At 60.4% G+C, this 15,545-nt stretch overlaps 1 protein-coding gene across 11 annotated transcripts; it reads left to right on the top strand.

Moving 5' to 3' along the window:
• The first annotated feature begins 1,481 nt into the window (after positions 1-1,481).
• On the top strand, positions 1,482-13,611 carry ZNF362 (zinc finger protein 362). 11 transcript variants are annotated; one of them, XM_042794566.1, is made up of 10 exons: positions 1,523-1,547; positions 3,263-3,289; positions 3,397-3,481; positions 9,274-9,337; positions 9,490-9,736; positions 9,894-10,215; positions 10,321-10,545; positions 12,137-12,215; positions 12,380-12,538; positions 12,646-13,611. In XM_042794566.1, the coding sequence occupies exons 1-10, from the start codon at positions 1,538-1,540 to the stop codon at positions 12,760-12,762; spliced, it is 1,335 nt and encodes a 444-aa protein (XP_042650500.1). In that variant the 5' UTR covers positions 1,523-1,537; the 3' UTR covers positions 12,763-13,611. The 11 variants fall into 11 exon arrangements, with proteins under 11 accessions (XP_042650501.1, XP_042650505.1, XP_042650500.1 ...); XM_042794574.1 differs by lacking the exon at positions 3,263-3,289 and adding an exon at positions 5,619-5,819 and having other exon boundaries at positions 1,525-1,547; XM_042794570.1 differs by lacking the exon at positions 1,523-1,547 and adding an exon at positions 2,406-2,672.
• The last annotated feature ends 1,934 nt before the right edge of the window (positions 13,612-15,545 follow it).

Raw genomic sequence — 15,545 nt, 5'->3', positions numbered from 1 at the left:
TTTTGCTTTTTATTTAATTATTATTTTAAAATCGGAAACTCAGAAGCACCATCATCTCCTGGACCTTGCGGAAGAAGGAGGGGAACTGGGTGGGCTTTGCCCCCCTTTTCCTTCTCCTGTGGCCTGCATCTGCTGACTTGGGGTGAGAGGCTGAGATGGGGACATGCGGATAAAATGATGGAAACATAGAGAAACAATTTTTTTTTTTTTTTTTTTTTAAAAAAAGGATGCTCCTCAAAAGGGACGTGGGGAGAGAAAGTAAATGGGGAGGCCCGAGGGCTGCCAAAGCAGGGGGGGGTTGGGGAGACCCTGGGAGACTGCAGAGACCCACAGAGGGGATGGGGAGACCCCAAGATGGGGGGCAGACCCTGAGAGGTTTTGGGAGTCCCCAGGGAAATGGAGGGGGACCCTCAGGGGGCTGAAGGAGTACCAGGAGAACTGTGGGGTGGGCAGAGTCCCTGAGGGGCTGCGGAGACCCACAAAGGGGCTGGGTGGGGGCAAAGGCGGGGGGTGACGCTGAGGGGGGCTGTGGGGCTGCAGAGGCAGAGAGAGGGGCTGAGGGGACATCGTGACTGAGATTGGGGGGGGCTGAAGGCATCCGGGGGGCTGAGGGGAACTGGGGGGCTGAGGAGATCTGGGAGGGAGGAAAACTGGGGGGGGGGGATGAAGAGAACTGAGGTGCTGAAGAGCTTTGGGGGGACTGAGGGGAACCAGGGGGCTGAGGAGGTTGGGGCGGGGGGGGCTGAGGAATTTGGGGGGCTGAAGGGAACTGGGAAGGCTGAGGGGTCTGGGGGTGAAGAGTTTGGAGGGTACTGAGGAGATTTGGGGGGGGCTGAGGGATTTGCAGGGTCTGAAGGGAACCGGGGAGGCTGAGGGGACCTGGAGAGCTGAGGAGATTTGGGAGGTACTGAGGAGATTTGGGGGGGCTGAAGGCATCCAGAGGGCTGAGGGGAACTGGGTGGCTGAGATTTGGGGGGTACTTAGGGGATTTGAGGGGGACTGAGAGGAATTAGGGGCTGAAGGGAACCGGGGGCTGAGGGACCTGAGGGCTGAGGAGATTTGCGGGGGCTGAATGCATCCAGGGGGGCTGAAGGGACTGGGGGGGCTGAGGAGATTTGAGTAGTGCTGAGAGGAATTGGGGGGCTGAAGGGAACCGGGGAGGCTGAGGGACCTGAGGGCTGAGGAGATTTGGGGGAGGCTGAGAGGAACTGGCGGTCCGGAGGAGATTTGGGGAGGCTGAAGGCACCCGGGGGGGCTGAAAGGAACCGGGGAGCTGAGGGGACCTGGCGGGTCTGAGAGAGTTGGGGGGGGGGGGGGGAGCTGAGCGGAACTGGCGGTCCCGAGGAGATTTGGGGGATCCCGAGGCCCGGCGCCCCGCATCCCCCGCTGCCTCCCGAGGGGGGCGAAGGCGGCGCCGCGCCGGTCCCGCCGCGTCCCGGGGCTGGGCGGGCGGGGGCGGGGGCGGGCGCGGGGGGGGCGGCGCGGGGCGCCCATCTTCCTCCGTGCGGCGGAGCCGGCGGGACGCGGCGGGGGCAGCATGGCTGTTGGTATAGGAAGTGTCTTTTTTTTTTTTTTTTTTCCCTCCCCCCCCCACCTTTTTTTTTTTTTTTTTCCCCTCTTCCCTTCCTTCTCCCCCCCCCCCCTTCCCCCCCCACATCCATCCCTCCAAAACAGCTCAAACCCCCCCCTAAACCCCCCCCCCCCAACCCGGGTACGAGCGGGGGGGGGACGGCCCACCCCCCCCCCCCCTCCCGCGCGCTGCGTTTTGGGGTTTTTAAATTTAAATTATTTTTTATTCTATTTTTTTTTACATTTTTTCCTCACTCCCCCCCCCCTTCCCCTCCTCGCAGATCTGCAGATATGGCGTCCCCGTCCTAGCGTTTTAAAAATAAGCCGGGGCTGCCATTTTTGTTTTCCTTTTGTCTGCGAATTTTAATAAAACCGTCTGAGAATGTGGAGAGGCGGCGGATGAAGGGGGGGGAAGCTCCCGGCCGGGCCAACCCCCCCCTAAACCCCCCCTTCCATCCCCATCCCGGCCTTTTTGTCTGAAAAAAAAAAAAAAAAAAAAAAAAAAAAGGCCAATCCCCCCCCCCCCCCCCCCCCCATCTCCCCCTCCAGGTCGAGGATTTCAACTTCACTTAACGCCAAACTTCGCCTTTTTCCACCTCTTTAAAAAATTATTATTATTTTATTTTACCACCACTCCCCCCCTTCGCCGAAGAGGAAGAAGAAGGAAAAGGGGGGGGGGAAGGGGGAAAAGAGGGGGAGGACATCCAGGAAAATACCCATTTTGCAGGATTTTCTCTTTTTCTTTCCCTCTGGATGGTCTAATGGAAAAGTTAATTGCAGCTGAACGTACCTATTTTTGTGGATGTTGCATGTTGGGGGGGGGAATGTTTGCTTTTTTTATTTATTCATGGCTTTTTTCCTTACACAGGGGTGGCGGAAGAAGCGCGGGGGGCGGTTATTATTATTATTATCATTTTTATTCCCTTCCCCCCCCCCCCCCTCCCTTTTTCTTCCTTTCCTCTCTTTCCGCATTAACCGGTTTTGTCTAGAAAGTGGTCTCGCTGGCTGGAAGGTCTAACGGGGGAATATTTTTGCATCGCGCTTTGGCAGGAATGCGGCAGCCTTAGCAAGGGACCCAAATTTCCGTGGCGGTGCTTAGAGAGGTCTGTCTGTCTGCCTGGACGTATATTTAGCCATATACTATTTATACATCCATAATCTCCTGGCCACGTCGGGGGCCCGGGGGGGAGCTTAGAGCTGGCGTGGCCACAGCGAAGCCAGACGAAGATGCGTTTTAACCCGGGAATGATGATTTTGCTGATTTTATTTCTTTTTCTCCAGCAAATACCCTGCAAGGTCGGAGGATGCTCCTTGTTTGGGTTTTTTTTTTTTTTTTTTCCCCTGGCCCCACGGTCCTTTGGACAGCAGACGGGTTTTTTAATCCGGGGAGGATGGAGCGTGCTATAGTGGCTTTGAGCCTGAGGCCTTTGAGATTATAAAGTGATATTTTAGCAGAGAGGTAAAAAAGTTTTCTGTCCCTCCCGGCGTGCAATTTGCTGAGAGGCGGAGGGTCCGGGGCAAGGGGATGGATTTCAACCCTGATTTTCCAGCCAGCTCCCCATCCCTCAGCTTCACAGGCAGCTTGGGGGTGAGCTGGGCTTAAGAAAAAAAAAAAAAAAAAAAAAAAATTGCCTTTTTTTTTTTTCCCCCCTGTATTTTTTTTTTTTTTTTTTTTTTTTTTTTCTATTTTCAGGAAAAACCCCACGTTCCCACGGGTCGGGTAGGTCGGAGCCGCTTCGCTTTTGTTCCTCCGCTCTGGGATCTCGCGCGCCGGGGGCTGGCGGTGGGTTCGGGGTGTGTGAAGTTGTCCTCCTTGTCCCCCCGTAGAAAAACGCCCCGCGTGCAGCACCCGGTCTCAGCTAGAGCTGGAGATGGACGCGGATAAGGGGAAACAACGCCAGTACTCGCAGAGGTGGGCATGCCGGCTTTATTGAGGGGACCGGAGGAAAAAAAAAACCCTCTCTCTCTCTATATTTACATCGTAAAATAATGTATATGTGTTTAATGATGTGTATGAATGTAATTATAGATATGCATATAAAATGAATATATATATGCACATGATAATATAGGCATTATCATGTGCGTATATATATTTATATATAAGTGGGGGCAGATTTTGGCCCTCCCTGGGGGATTTGGGGGGGGGGGGGGCTACCTGCCCACCCGCTCTGTGGGGAGGGGACCAGATCCAGCGGCTGAGTGGACCCCGCTCACGGCGTAAGTGTGACCACTTGAAATTTCCGTTTTAAGATACGTGTATTTATATGCGTAAAATAACATTTTTTTTTTTTTTTCCTACTCCCTCAACCCCCCCCCCCCCCCCCCCTATTTTTTTTTTTTTCCCCCCCTTAAAAAAACGATGTGGATTTTTCGGTCGGCGGGTGTGATGTCACGACAAGTGCATGTTGGATTCGGTGCGCGCTCGCGATGTCCTCGGGGCGAACCCCTGCTAAGCCGCCCGTGCCTCGGTTTCCCCACCCGCCGGTGCGCGACATCACCCATGGGTGCTCCTCAGACCCCCGCCTTGCTGCTGGGGGGGGGGGGGCCCGTTGCCCCCTGAGCTGGCTGGTTGGCGGGCACTGGCTTTGCCTTGCGGGGTGCCTGGCTGGTTTCTTTTAGGCGGGTGTATCTGAGGGTCTGGGGGAGCAGGTAGCCCCCCCCCCCCCCAGCACTGGGCAACAGTGTGTTTTGGGGGGGGACACAGGCCCCCACGTTTGACGCAGGCGTCGCCCCACAAGCGCCGGGTTTCCCTGCGGGCTGTCCCCATGTCCCCTTTGGCAGGTCCCATCAGGGACGGGATGGCCGGCCGGTGTTTTGGCCCTGGAGGATTTGGGGTTGCGCTGCCTCGGGCCCCATCTTTTGGGAGCGTTGCCTCCCTGCTTCCCCCCCTCCTTTATCCCCGGGGCGGGGGGGGGGGACCCCGCGGTGGTCCCCAGCGTGGCTTTGCCTCCCCTTTTGCTTCATGCCGGTGCTTGGCTCCTCATCCCTGCGCCCGCGCACCCCCTTTCCCACACAGGGACCCCCACACCAGGATGGGGGGGGGGGTTTACGTTGGGGCTCATTTGGGGTTGGTTTTGCTGAAAATCCGAAGGAGAAACACCAGTTAACGGCCCTTCGGGGGGCGGAAACGTGGGGTTTAATTGGTTCCATCTTGGGTGAATTCTTCTGGCGCGCGGTCTGCCCCCCCCCCCCCCCCCTCCCCGAGCGATGGGGATTTCGGGTCTCGCCCGTCGTTTCTGCTTCCCTGGCCTTGCCTGCCTTCTGCCACCTCTGCTTTGGGGTAAATCCTTCCCGGATGGGGACAATCCGGGTGGGAAGGGATGCGCGTTCCCCAAGGACGGAAGTGGGATAGTGCCGGATGCCACTTCCCACCCCGGGCGCCTCTGGGACGGGGGTTTTTGCGGAGGGGCACTCGCTTTCCCTTGAAAAATCCCTCTGCTCCAGGCAAGCCCCGCTTGCATGTTGGGGGAAGCCGGAGGAGAAGGGGACGTGGCCTTGTGTTTTTCTGGGGGGGAAACTTAGGCACGGCGTGGGGCAGAGCTGTGTTCTGCCCTTGCCCGGCCGCGGGAGGCGGTGGGGACACGGCCACGCCAGCGTCACTGTCCCCTCTCCGTCCGGGACAGCGAGGGCGTGCTGGGGTTTGGCGGGGGGACGCACACGCAGGGGACCCCCACCTCGCTTGGCTCTCGCTCGCCGCGCCGTCTCGGGCCGCCGTCGGCTTTCCTGCGCTCGCCGCTTGGCGTGGGGACGCACACCCACCCCCCCACCCCCCCCCGATGCTCTCGCTGGGACCCTCGGGGACAGGACAGTGCGGTTGGGGACACAGAGGGCTCGGCTTTCTGGCTGGGACCAGGGCATGTATAGGCACTCCGACCGCCGCTCCGGTCACCCCAAATCCCTCCCCTCGCCTCCCACTCCCCCCCCCGTTTGCCGGCTGTACTGGGTCGGTGATCTCTCGCCGTCCTCAGGGCTGCCGGTACCCGGGAGCTGCCCCCTTTCTCTCGGCGGTGCCGTGAAAAGAAATCTCTTGTTTCTTTTTATTTCAGCGAAGGCGAGACAGAGAGGGCTGCCAAGGTAGAGGCGTTCCCTAGAGAACTGTAGCTTGACTTAGCGGCAGTTGGGTAGGAAGTTGGAAGGCTCTAGTGAGCTCGTGCCCACCCGTGCCATCATCTACCTCCCATCAATCTGGAGCCTCATCGACACGTCTCCCCAGGCAGCTGCGGCCACCTGGCTTCTGAGGCCAGCCTGTGAGTACCAAAACACCGGCGTCCGACCGTATCTCGTCACCGCCGACCCCTCGCTGCCGCCGCCGCACCCCTCTCCCGCTCGGCATCCCCCCCTCGCCCCGGCTTGCCGGCTTCTCACGCTCTCTTCCTTCCCCCGTGGGTGCAGGGGTGATGATTTTTTGTGTCTTTTTAGGGTCACCCGAGATGCTGCCACTTCCTGGCTTGGCTCGGTTGGGCGGCAGTGCCGGGTACCGCGCCACTCCACGGGAACTCGGGGGTTCAGCCCCCGTTTTTTTTTCTCTGGGGCTCCGCGCAGCTTCCTGCTTGCTCTTCTGACATCCCTCTCCTCCGGCCGTGCCCGCTCAGGTGGCCGCGATGCTTTTTGCACCCACCCACGTCCCCTGGGACAACCTCGGGCGTCCCCTCAGCAAGAGTTGGCCAAATCCGGTGCCCACGGAGGATTCTGGGGGCTCTCCCGCCCCGCAGTTTGGACCAGAGGACCCCATGCTGCAGGAAAACCGTTACCCAGGCGGGGGTTTCCCCCTGCCTGGCCAAAAACCGGGGGGCACAGAGAGCCCTAACGCGGCCCTGCTGCCCCCCATGCCCCACACAGCCGGGTCCCGCAGAGCCGGAGGGAGACACGCTGCAGCATTCCCCACCCTTCATAATTTCCATTTTAATGGATTTTCTTCTTTTTTTTTCTTTGCTGCATGTCAGCTTCCATTTTTCATAGTTAGCTGAGAAAAAGGGAGTTTTTATATATATATTTTTTTTTTTTTTTTTTTCCATCTGCTTTATATCCCCTCCCGCTCCCTCCCCCAGCCATCCCAGACCTGGGAGAGGGGAAGCCGCTCCCTCGCTCCCGATGAAATACCGCATGATTTATAACATTAAATCGGGACAGGAACAGGGATTTTTTTGGCACGCCGACCATTCTTTCCTCTTTATTCCGGGCAGGTTCATCAACCTCTGAGCGCGGTGGTTTTACAAATCATTTATAATTAATTTAATAAGACCTCCTCAGGTGGAGGCGGGGGGTGGGTATGCACACAGTATTTGCAGTTTCCTCCCCAAAATGCGCTTCGTGTCTTGGCCAACTCCCCTCCAGCTTTGCACGAGGGGTCCTGGGATGGTTAGTGCTGCTTCCCGGCGATGGTTTGGGAGCTGCGTCGGTAGTTTTGATCCTTCTTGGTGCCACCAATGGCTCCGGCAGAGCCCGGCGCGCAGTCGGGACAGGGAGAAGGACAGCTGGACAGATGGACAGGCAGACGGGAAGGACAGAGGTTGCAGGGCACCTGCTGCGACGGGGGAGCAGCTCCAAAAAACCCTTTTCTAATCATAGCTCCGGTTTCCTGTTTTCCCACGCCGCGGGGCTGCCGCCGGCCGAGCGGGGCCAGTGGGGTTCGTGCCGGGGTGCTCGGCCGAGATGGGGGGGGGGGTTGGGGGGGGCCTGGAGCCCTCCTGCCTGCGCTCCTCTGCCTGCTCGCTGCCCGCTTCCCCGCCTGTCTCCATCCCGAGGGGCTTTCCCTGCCGCCACCTCCTCTTTCGGCCTCGTCTCCCGGTGCACCGGCCCCGCGTGCCGTCATCCAGCCCGGAGTCCCCCATCCCATGCTCATCATCCTGAGCGATCATACATAGGTATATATGTATATATATATACACACATAGCCAGTGGGTAAACTCACAATGTGGGCGGCGTGCGGGTACATATATAATGTATATAAAATAGCTGGTGGCGGGCGTGTGTGCGTATGGGAAAGCGCATTTACCAGCCCCAGCAGTTTCCCTGCCTGGGTGCACAGGCGTGGCGCGGAGCGGGACTCCCTGCTCGGCCTTGCGGCGGAGGGAGGAGTAAATACAGTGGATGGAGAGAAAACGGCGGGGGGAAACGAATCATGCCGGGGGGCTGTCACGAGGATCCGGGTCCGTTTTCACTCGGAAAAGCCAAAGTTTGAGGCGTGGGCAGCTGGGGGGGGGGCGGGGGGTGACTCGGAGCGGTTTGGGGCAGGGGAGGGGAATTTCCAAAGCCTGTCGGGGCGCTCGGTGGCCGGGTGGTCTCCCGGCCGTGGCGCGGCCTTGGGGGGGTGCACCCTGTGGAATGGCCCCCCGCTCCTCGGTGCTGCCTACAGCTGCCAGCGCCTCGGCCCCGAAACTCGCCTCGTCCTGCGCCGTGCCGCTCTGTATCGTGAGGGTCCCCTCCTCCCTGCCTCAGTTTCCCCGCAAAAATGAGCCTGGAGGGTCTTCTGCAGCCTGGGGTGGCCGCACGGGTGCGAAGTCCCCGGCGGGATCAGGACCTCCTTTTGCTGCCCACACCCCTGTGAAGACCCCAGAGCGCTCGGCGTCCGATTTAAGCCAAGAGACGGCAAACGAGCGCGATGGGGAGGAGGAGGAGGAAGGCTCATCGCCCCATCCCACCCCCAGGGTGCTTGTTTTTGGGGGGAGCAGGGCCGCTCCTGGGCAGCAGCGGCGCCGGTGCCTTTCGGAGGAGGCTGCCGGGGGTTCTGTGCTGGCGTCCCAGTCCCCGCGGCTCGCCGTGCCTCAGTTTCCCCAGCTGCCAGGGCTCTGCCTTGGGCACCCGCCCCCCCATCCACCCCAAAGGATTTTGGGGACACACTTTGCTGGAGGTGCCGGTCTAGTTTCTCCCGGGATCCCAGCCACGGCCTGGTTTATATTACAGACAGAGCTCCTTGGGGACCTCCTATACGTCCCACCGGGGCCCCTTATACACGTTACCCTTAAACACCCCTGTAATGAGGTTTGCTGGTGCCGGGATGCCCATTTACGCCGGGCTGTTACGCCCATTTCTCTCTGTCCCCCTTTCAGATGTTTTCTATTACCAGAAGATGGATTTAGAATTAATTTTCCCAGCGTGTTTAAGCATCTCTATAAATCTCCCGGCCCCGCTGCAGCTGGGTTTTCCGAGCTGCCTGCGGACATTGCGGGTCGCTTTGCTTGGGATTGGGGGTGGCTTTTTTTTTTTGGGGGGGGGGGGGCAGGGATTCAGCTGGGGTTGGCTTTGGGTTTGCTGTGCCGCTGTTGTACTCGCCCTCCCCCACGGCAGCACCTTGTTTGCCGTCGTAATCCCTCCTGGAGATACCGGAGGAGCAGCGCCGATACCTCTGGGGCTTGGCAGATTTGGGGGGGTTTCCCCCAAATTTCCACACACCCCACACCCCCCCCCGCCTTGCCACGTCGCGTCCTCATGCACTTGCTGGCGTTTCGGGGTCTTTGAGATGCTTGGCATTCCCTGCAGGAATTTCCAGCTGGGAAGATGCTTGGGAGGTTCCCTGGCCCTGCCTGCTCCCTGCTTGCTCCCTGCCTGCTCCCTGCCCCCTTGTAGAGCCCAGGGGTTGCTTTTTGAGAAGGGGGGGTCGTTGTTGGTGGGGTTCAAGCCCCCGAGGGGGAGCGGGAGAGGGGGGGGGTGTCTGTACAGTGGCTGGTGCCACCCCTTAACCACCCCGCTCTCTCCCTGCAGGATGGCGGAGCCTCGCTTCAACAACCCCTACTTCTGGCCGCCCCCCCCCACCATGCCCAGCCAGGTAGGACCCCCCCCCCCTCCACGGGGACAGAGGGATTTTAGGGGGGAGGGAGGACAGACAGATGCAGGGGGGGATGCTGGGGGGTGCTGGCTCCTCCGCCCCTCACCATCCTGTCTGTCTTCTTCTCCCCCCCCCCCCCCCCCCCCCACCAGCTGGACAACCTGGTCCTGATCAACAAAATCAAGGAGCAGTTGATGGCAGAGAAGATCCGACCCCCGCACTTGCCCCCCACCTCCGTGGCCTCCCAGCAGCCCCTCCTGGTGCCCCCATCGCCCGCCGAAAGCAGCCAGTCCATCATGTCCCTCCCCAAACTGCAGCAGGTCCCGGGTCTCCACCCTCAAGCCGTCCCCCAGCCCGACGTGGCCCTCCACGCCCGACCGGCCACCAGCACCGTCACAGGTACCGTCACGGGGGCTCCCGACATTTTGGGGGGAGGGTTCCCCCCCCCCCCCCCCCCCCCCCCCCCCCCTTCCTAGTTTAAGACCCTGCTGCGAGAGAAGAGGGGAGGAGGGTGGACCCTCTCAAAATTAACGCGGCCCTCCCCTTTGCCCGCCAGGGTTGGGGCTGGCTTCCCGTGCGCCGGCGGTCAGCACCTCCGAATCCAGCACGGGGACGGGGACCACCACCCCATCGACTCCCACCTCCACCAGCCAGAGCCGCCTCATCGCCTCCTCGCCCACCCTAATCTCAGGAATCACCAGCCCCCCCCTCCTCGACTCCATAAAGACAATCCAGGGCCACGGCTTGCTGGGGGCACCCAAGGCGGAGCGGGGCCGTAAGAAGATCAAAGCGGAAAATCCCTCGGGACCGCCGGTCCTGGTGGTGCCCTATCCCATCCTGGCCTCGGGGGAGACCGCCAAAGAGGGGAAGACGTACAGGTAGGCACCCACCCCCCCCAGCTCGGGGGGGCCGGGGTGATGGTGGGGGTGCCCCCCCCAGCCCCAGCCCGGTCCCTGCGGGGTTCTCCGCCCCCCCCTCTCCAGGTGTAAGGTCTGCCCCTTGACGTTCTTCACCAAGTCGGAGATGCAGATCCACTCCAAGTCGCACACAGAGGCCAAGCCCCACAAGTGCCCCCACTGCTCCAAATCCTTCGCCAACGCCTCCTACCTGGCCCAGCACCTGCGCATCCACCTGGGCGTCAAACCCTACCACTGCTCCTACTGCGAGAAGTCCTTCCGCCAGCTGTCCCATCTCCAGCAGCACACCAGGTGTGGGCACGGCGGGGCTGGGGGGGCCCTTAGCCCCATCGTCCCTTAGGGGGGTGGGGGGGCACCCACCCGGCAGCTCTCTTGCCATGCTCGTCGTCCCCAGTGCCTTCATAGTCCCCATCCCACTCGTCATCCCCTCCGCCTTCATCATCCTCACCGCAACCTTCACTGCGCCCACCGTGCTCATCATCTCCACCTTCCTCATCCCCACCACCTTCACGGCCCCCACCGTGCTCATCGTCCCCGCCCCCCACTTTCACGGTCCCCATCCCACTCATCAGCCCCTCCACCCTCATCATCCTCACCACCTTCATCATCCCCACCACGCCAGTCTGTCCCCACCGCCTGCATTGGCCCCCCCATGCGCATCATCCCCATCTTCATCATCTCCACCACCTTCCTGGTCCCCACCGTGCTCATCATCCCCCCCACTTTCATGGTCCCCATCCAACTCATCATCCCCATCACCTTCATCATCCCCACCATGCCAATGTGTCCCCACTGCCTTCACGGTCCCCACCATGCTCATCATCTCCACCTTCCTCATCCCCACCACCTTCATTGTCCCTACCACGCTCATCAGAGAATCATTTAGGTTGGAAAAGACTTCTGAGATCATTGAGTCCGTAGTGCAGTCACTTCCAGCACCATTTTTGCTCCCGCCACACTCCTGCATCTCCTCTGTGCTCATTGTCCCCACCACCTTCTTCATCCCCACCACACTCATTTGTCCCCACCATGCTTATTGTCCCCACTGCCTCCATCCCCACTGCCTCCATCATCCCCACTGCCTTCATCATCCCTATGTCCTTCATCATCCCCATGTCCTTCATCATCCCCATGTCCTTCATCATCCCCACTGCCTCCATCATCCCCACTGCCTCCATCATCCCTATGTCCTTCATCATCCCCATGTCCTTCATCATCCCCACTGCCTCCATCATCCCCATGTCCTTCATCATCCCTACTGCCTTCATCATCCCCACTGCCTTCGTCATCCCCACTGCCTCCATCATCCCCATGTCCTTCATCATCCCCATGTCCTTCATCATCCCCACTGCCTCCATCATCCCCACTGCCTCCATCATCCCCATGTCCTTCATCATCCCCACTGCCTCCATCATCCCCACTGCCTCCATCATCCCCACTGCCTCCATCATCCCCATGTCCTTCATCATCCCCATGTCCTTCATCACCCCCACTGCCTTCATCATCCCCACTGCCTCCATCATCCCCATGTCCTTCATCATCCCAATTCCTTCATCATCCCCACCACCTCCATCATCCCACCACACTCGCCCTGCCCAACACCTTCACTGCTCCCACCATGCCTGCCCAGCCCTGCCAAATCCCTTCCCCCTCAGCCCCACATCTTCCCCCCGGTGCCCCGCTGGGTTCTGTGCCCCGCCCCCCCCCCATCACTCGAGGCACCACCATCACCATGCCCAACCCCCCGCTCCCCGTTCCCACCGTGACCCCCCCCCCGGCGGAGCAGGGGGCAGCACTGCTCCCCTGGGGGGGGGGGTGTGTGTCACACACACACAGACACGCACGGGGACGGTGACCTGACGCGCGTGCGCATTCCCACCAGAATCCACACCGGCGACAGACCCTACAAGTGCCCGCACCCCGGCTGCGAAAAGGCCTTCACGCAACTCTCCAACCTCCAGGTCAGTGCCACGGGGGCGGGAGCCCCGGGAGGGGGGGAGAGGAGCCCTGGGCCCCCCCCCCTCCTGGGGTGGGGAGGGCACAGAGGTGGCGGTTTGTAACACCCCCACACCTTCCCCCCCCCCCCCCCCCCCCCCCCCCCCCCCCCCCCGTGGCCATTCCACAGTCTCACCAGCGACAGCACAACAAGGACAAGCCCTACAAGTGCCCCAACTGCTACCGGGCGTACACGGACTCGGCCTCGCTCCAGATCCACCTCTCGGCTCACGCCATCAAGCACGCCAAGGCTTACTGCTGCAGCATGTGCGGCCGCGCCTATACCTCGGTGAGCTGGGGAGGGGGGGGGGGGGGGCCCCACCCCCTGCGCCCCAAAACCACCCCCAAACCACCCCCCAGCTCTATGGCTCACCCTCTGCTCCCCCCCCGTTGCAGGAGACCTATCTGATGAAGCACATGTCCAAACACACGGTGGTGGAGCACCTCGTCAGCCAGCACTCGCCGCAGAGGACGGAGTCGCCCGGCATTCCCGTACGGATCTCCCTCATCTAAGCCGGGGGGGGACGGGGACGCCTTCGGCATCGGGGCTGGGGGGGGGGACACCACACAGACACACAGACACACAGACACGGGCCACCCCCCCCGCACAGAGGAGGAAGAGGATGGAGGAGGAAGCAAACCCACCCGCAGCACCCCAGCCCTGGCCGGGAGCCCGGCGGGACGTGCCCGGGGCTGGGTGTCCCCCCGCCCTGCCCCGGGTCCCCGCAGGTCTGGTGACATCCAAAGACGGTTTCAGAGCACTTTGAATCTCTGCGGTTTGGTTTCGGTTTTTTTGGGGGCGGGGGGGGGGGCGGAATGGGGGTGAGGGGGGGAGGTTTCTCCTTCCCCCCCCTCAAGTCTCTGCCCCCTCTCATTTTTTGGATACAAATATATATATATATTTATTGGCCAAGAAGTTGGTGCTGCTAAAAACAGAATTTAAGACCCAAAACGAACCGTGGATGGAGAAAAATGAAGCTGGGGGGGGGGGGTCCCACTGCCTCCCCCCCCCCCCCCCCCCCCCCACGGACTCTCCTGCAGGAGCAGACGGGACTCGGGCCGGGGACCGCGGCGGCCACCGCCTCCTTGGGGACATCGGGGGGGGATTTTTAAAACTTTGGGGGGGGGGGTGGTGGGGGGGTTGGTTTTGTTGGTTTTTTTTTTGTTTTGTTTTGTTTTGTTTTTTTTTCGGGGTCCCTTTTGAGGGAGAAGCCGGTGGGCAGAGCCGCGTCCCTCCGGGGCTGGATCCGACCCCCTCCCCGTCCCCAGGATCCCCAAAATCCGTCTCGGGGAGCCGGGGGGGGGGGGGCGGGGAGGGGTGTGTAAATCGCTTTGCCTTGTGCCTGCCGGCCCCGGGAGCCTGTACATAAACCCTGTATAGAGCTGGGGGGGTTGCACCCCCCCCGCAGAGCCGCGACAAAAAACTCATCTATATTCTGTACTCTTTGGTTCCGGTTTTGGATATTAACTGTGTTATTTTTTTATACACTTTTTAAGCCTTAACTCATCGTTTATTTTGGGTTTTTTTCGCCAGGGTGTTTTATTTACCTTCTGTTTATTAATTTTTAATGTCCCCCCACCTGTTATTTTTTATTCCCTCCCCCCCCCGATTCCTCGTTTTCCCCCCCCCCTCGATGTTGTACGATACTCAATATTGTAATCTTTTTTGTCAGCATGTTAATACTGTGTAAATACGCCTCTTATACACTTAACATCCCCCTTCCCCCTTCCCCCCCCCCCCCCAGTTTTGGGGCTTTTTTTATTTTCCTTGATGGAAATCCAGGCCACGCATCCCTAGAGCTAGTTCTTACCTTATTAAAAAAGGAGATGAAAAAAAAAAAAAAAAAAAAAAAAAAAGCCCTTTATTCTGTACACCCCCCCCCCCCCCCCCGCTGTCTTGCATTGTGGTTCAGAGAAGCCGGGGGGGAACCGCGCCCTCCCTGGGAGCGTTCGCGGCATCAAAAAGGAGTGAAATCCCCCCCAAAACCGGCGCCTGTTTCCAAAAAAAAAAAAAAAGAAAAAGAAAAAAAAAAGAATAAAACAGAACAAAAAAAAAAATAATACAAATCTGGGGTTCTTTTGTGTTTGTTGGGGAAGGTTAAAAAAAAAAAAAAAAAAAAAAAGATCAAGGTGGAAACGGGCGAGCAAAGGGCCGCTGGGTCCCCCGGGCCACCGCGGGGACCCGCCGGGGACACTGGTGGTGGCCCAGGCCCGTGGGTCACCCCGCCAGCACCGGGGCTGTCCCCACGGCGTCCCCAGGAAAGGCAGCACCACAGCCCGGGGAGGGGGGGTCACCGGTGCTCTGGGGGAGGGGGGGACAGGGACAGTGCCCTGGGGCCACTCAACCACAGCCCCCAGCTCTGGGGACACCCCCACCACCGTGGCCCCCCCAGCTCTGGGGACACCCCCACCACTGTGGCCCCCCCAGCTCCACCCACACGTCACACACCCCCCCGAGGCTCCTCAGGGGACAGTGGCCACCCCCCCCAGCAACATCTCCCCAGCACCCCCGTGCCACCACAGCCCGTGTCCCCTCCTGCCCCCCCTCCCATGCCATGGCCCTGCAGGGGTGGAGGGTCCCCACCTCCCACTCGGGGGGGGGGGCAGAGGGGGCACCCCCGGGGGTCACACGGGCCAGGAGGGCACCGGGGAGGTGACACCAGCCCTGTCCCCCCCACCCTGGGGACACCCCCGAGGCACTGCCTCAGTTGACCCAGAAAGGAAGCGGGGGGGGGGGGGGGAGGAGGAAAGTGGGGGGGCCCCAAGATTTTTTTCTTTTTTCAGTGTTTATTAAAAACAAAAACAAAACAAACAAACAAACAAAAAAAAAAACAGGAAAAAAAGGGGATGTGGGGTCCGTGGGATTTTTTCTTTTTTTGTTTTTTCTTTTCTTTTCTTAAAAAGACCACGGTGGCCAGGGGGGTGTGGGGGGGTCCTTACCTGCCTGGGGGGGCCCCCCTGCCACCACCACCACCAGCCTCTACTAAGGTGCCCCCGCAACAGCCCCAGGGCATGTGGGGGGGGTGTGTGACACCTTCTCTGCACCTGGGCACCCCGAGATGCTCCGACACCCCCCCACACCCCGGGGGCTACCACCCCCCCTCTGAGGCTGGTAGCCCAAATCCTGGCTGGGGGGGTGAGGGGGGGGGGGGCACACCACACGTTAAGGCAATCATCCTGCTTCGCCCTGCCGTTTTGGGGAGGGGGGGACACGGGGGAGACAGGGCCCCCCGCTCCCTGCCGGAGAAGGGGGGGGTGACCCCCCCATACAGGGGGACGCTATAGCTAAGGGCTAT

Source organism: Tyto alba, unplaced genomic scaffold (assembly GCF_018691265.1).
Source record: "Tyto alba isolate M040663 unplaced genomic scaffold, T.alba_DEE_v4.0 Super-Scaffold_20000042, whole genome shotgun sequence".
In the NCBI taxonomy this organism is placed as follows: domain Eukaryota; kingdom Metazoa; phylum Chordata; class Aves; order Strigiformes; family Tytonidae; genus Tyto; species Tyto alba.
Note: the sequence above shows the minus strand (reverse complement) of the source record. Positions and strands in the feature narration are given on the sequence as shown.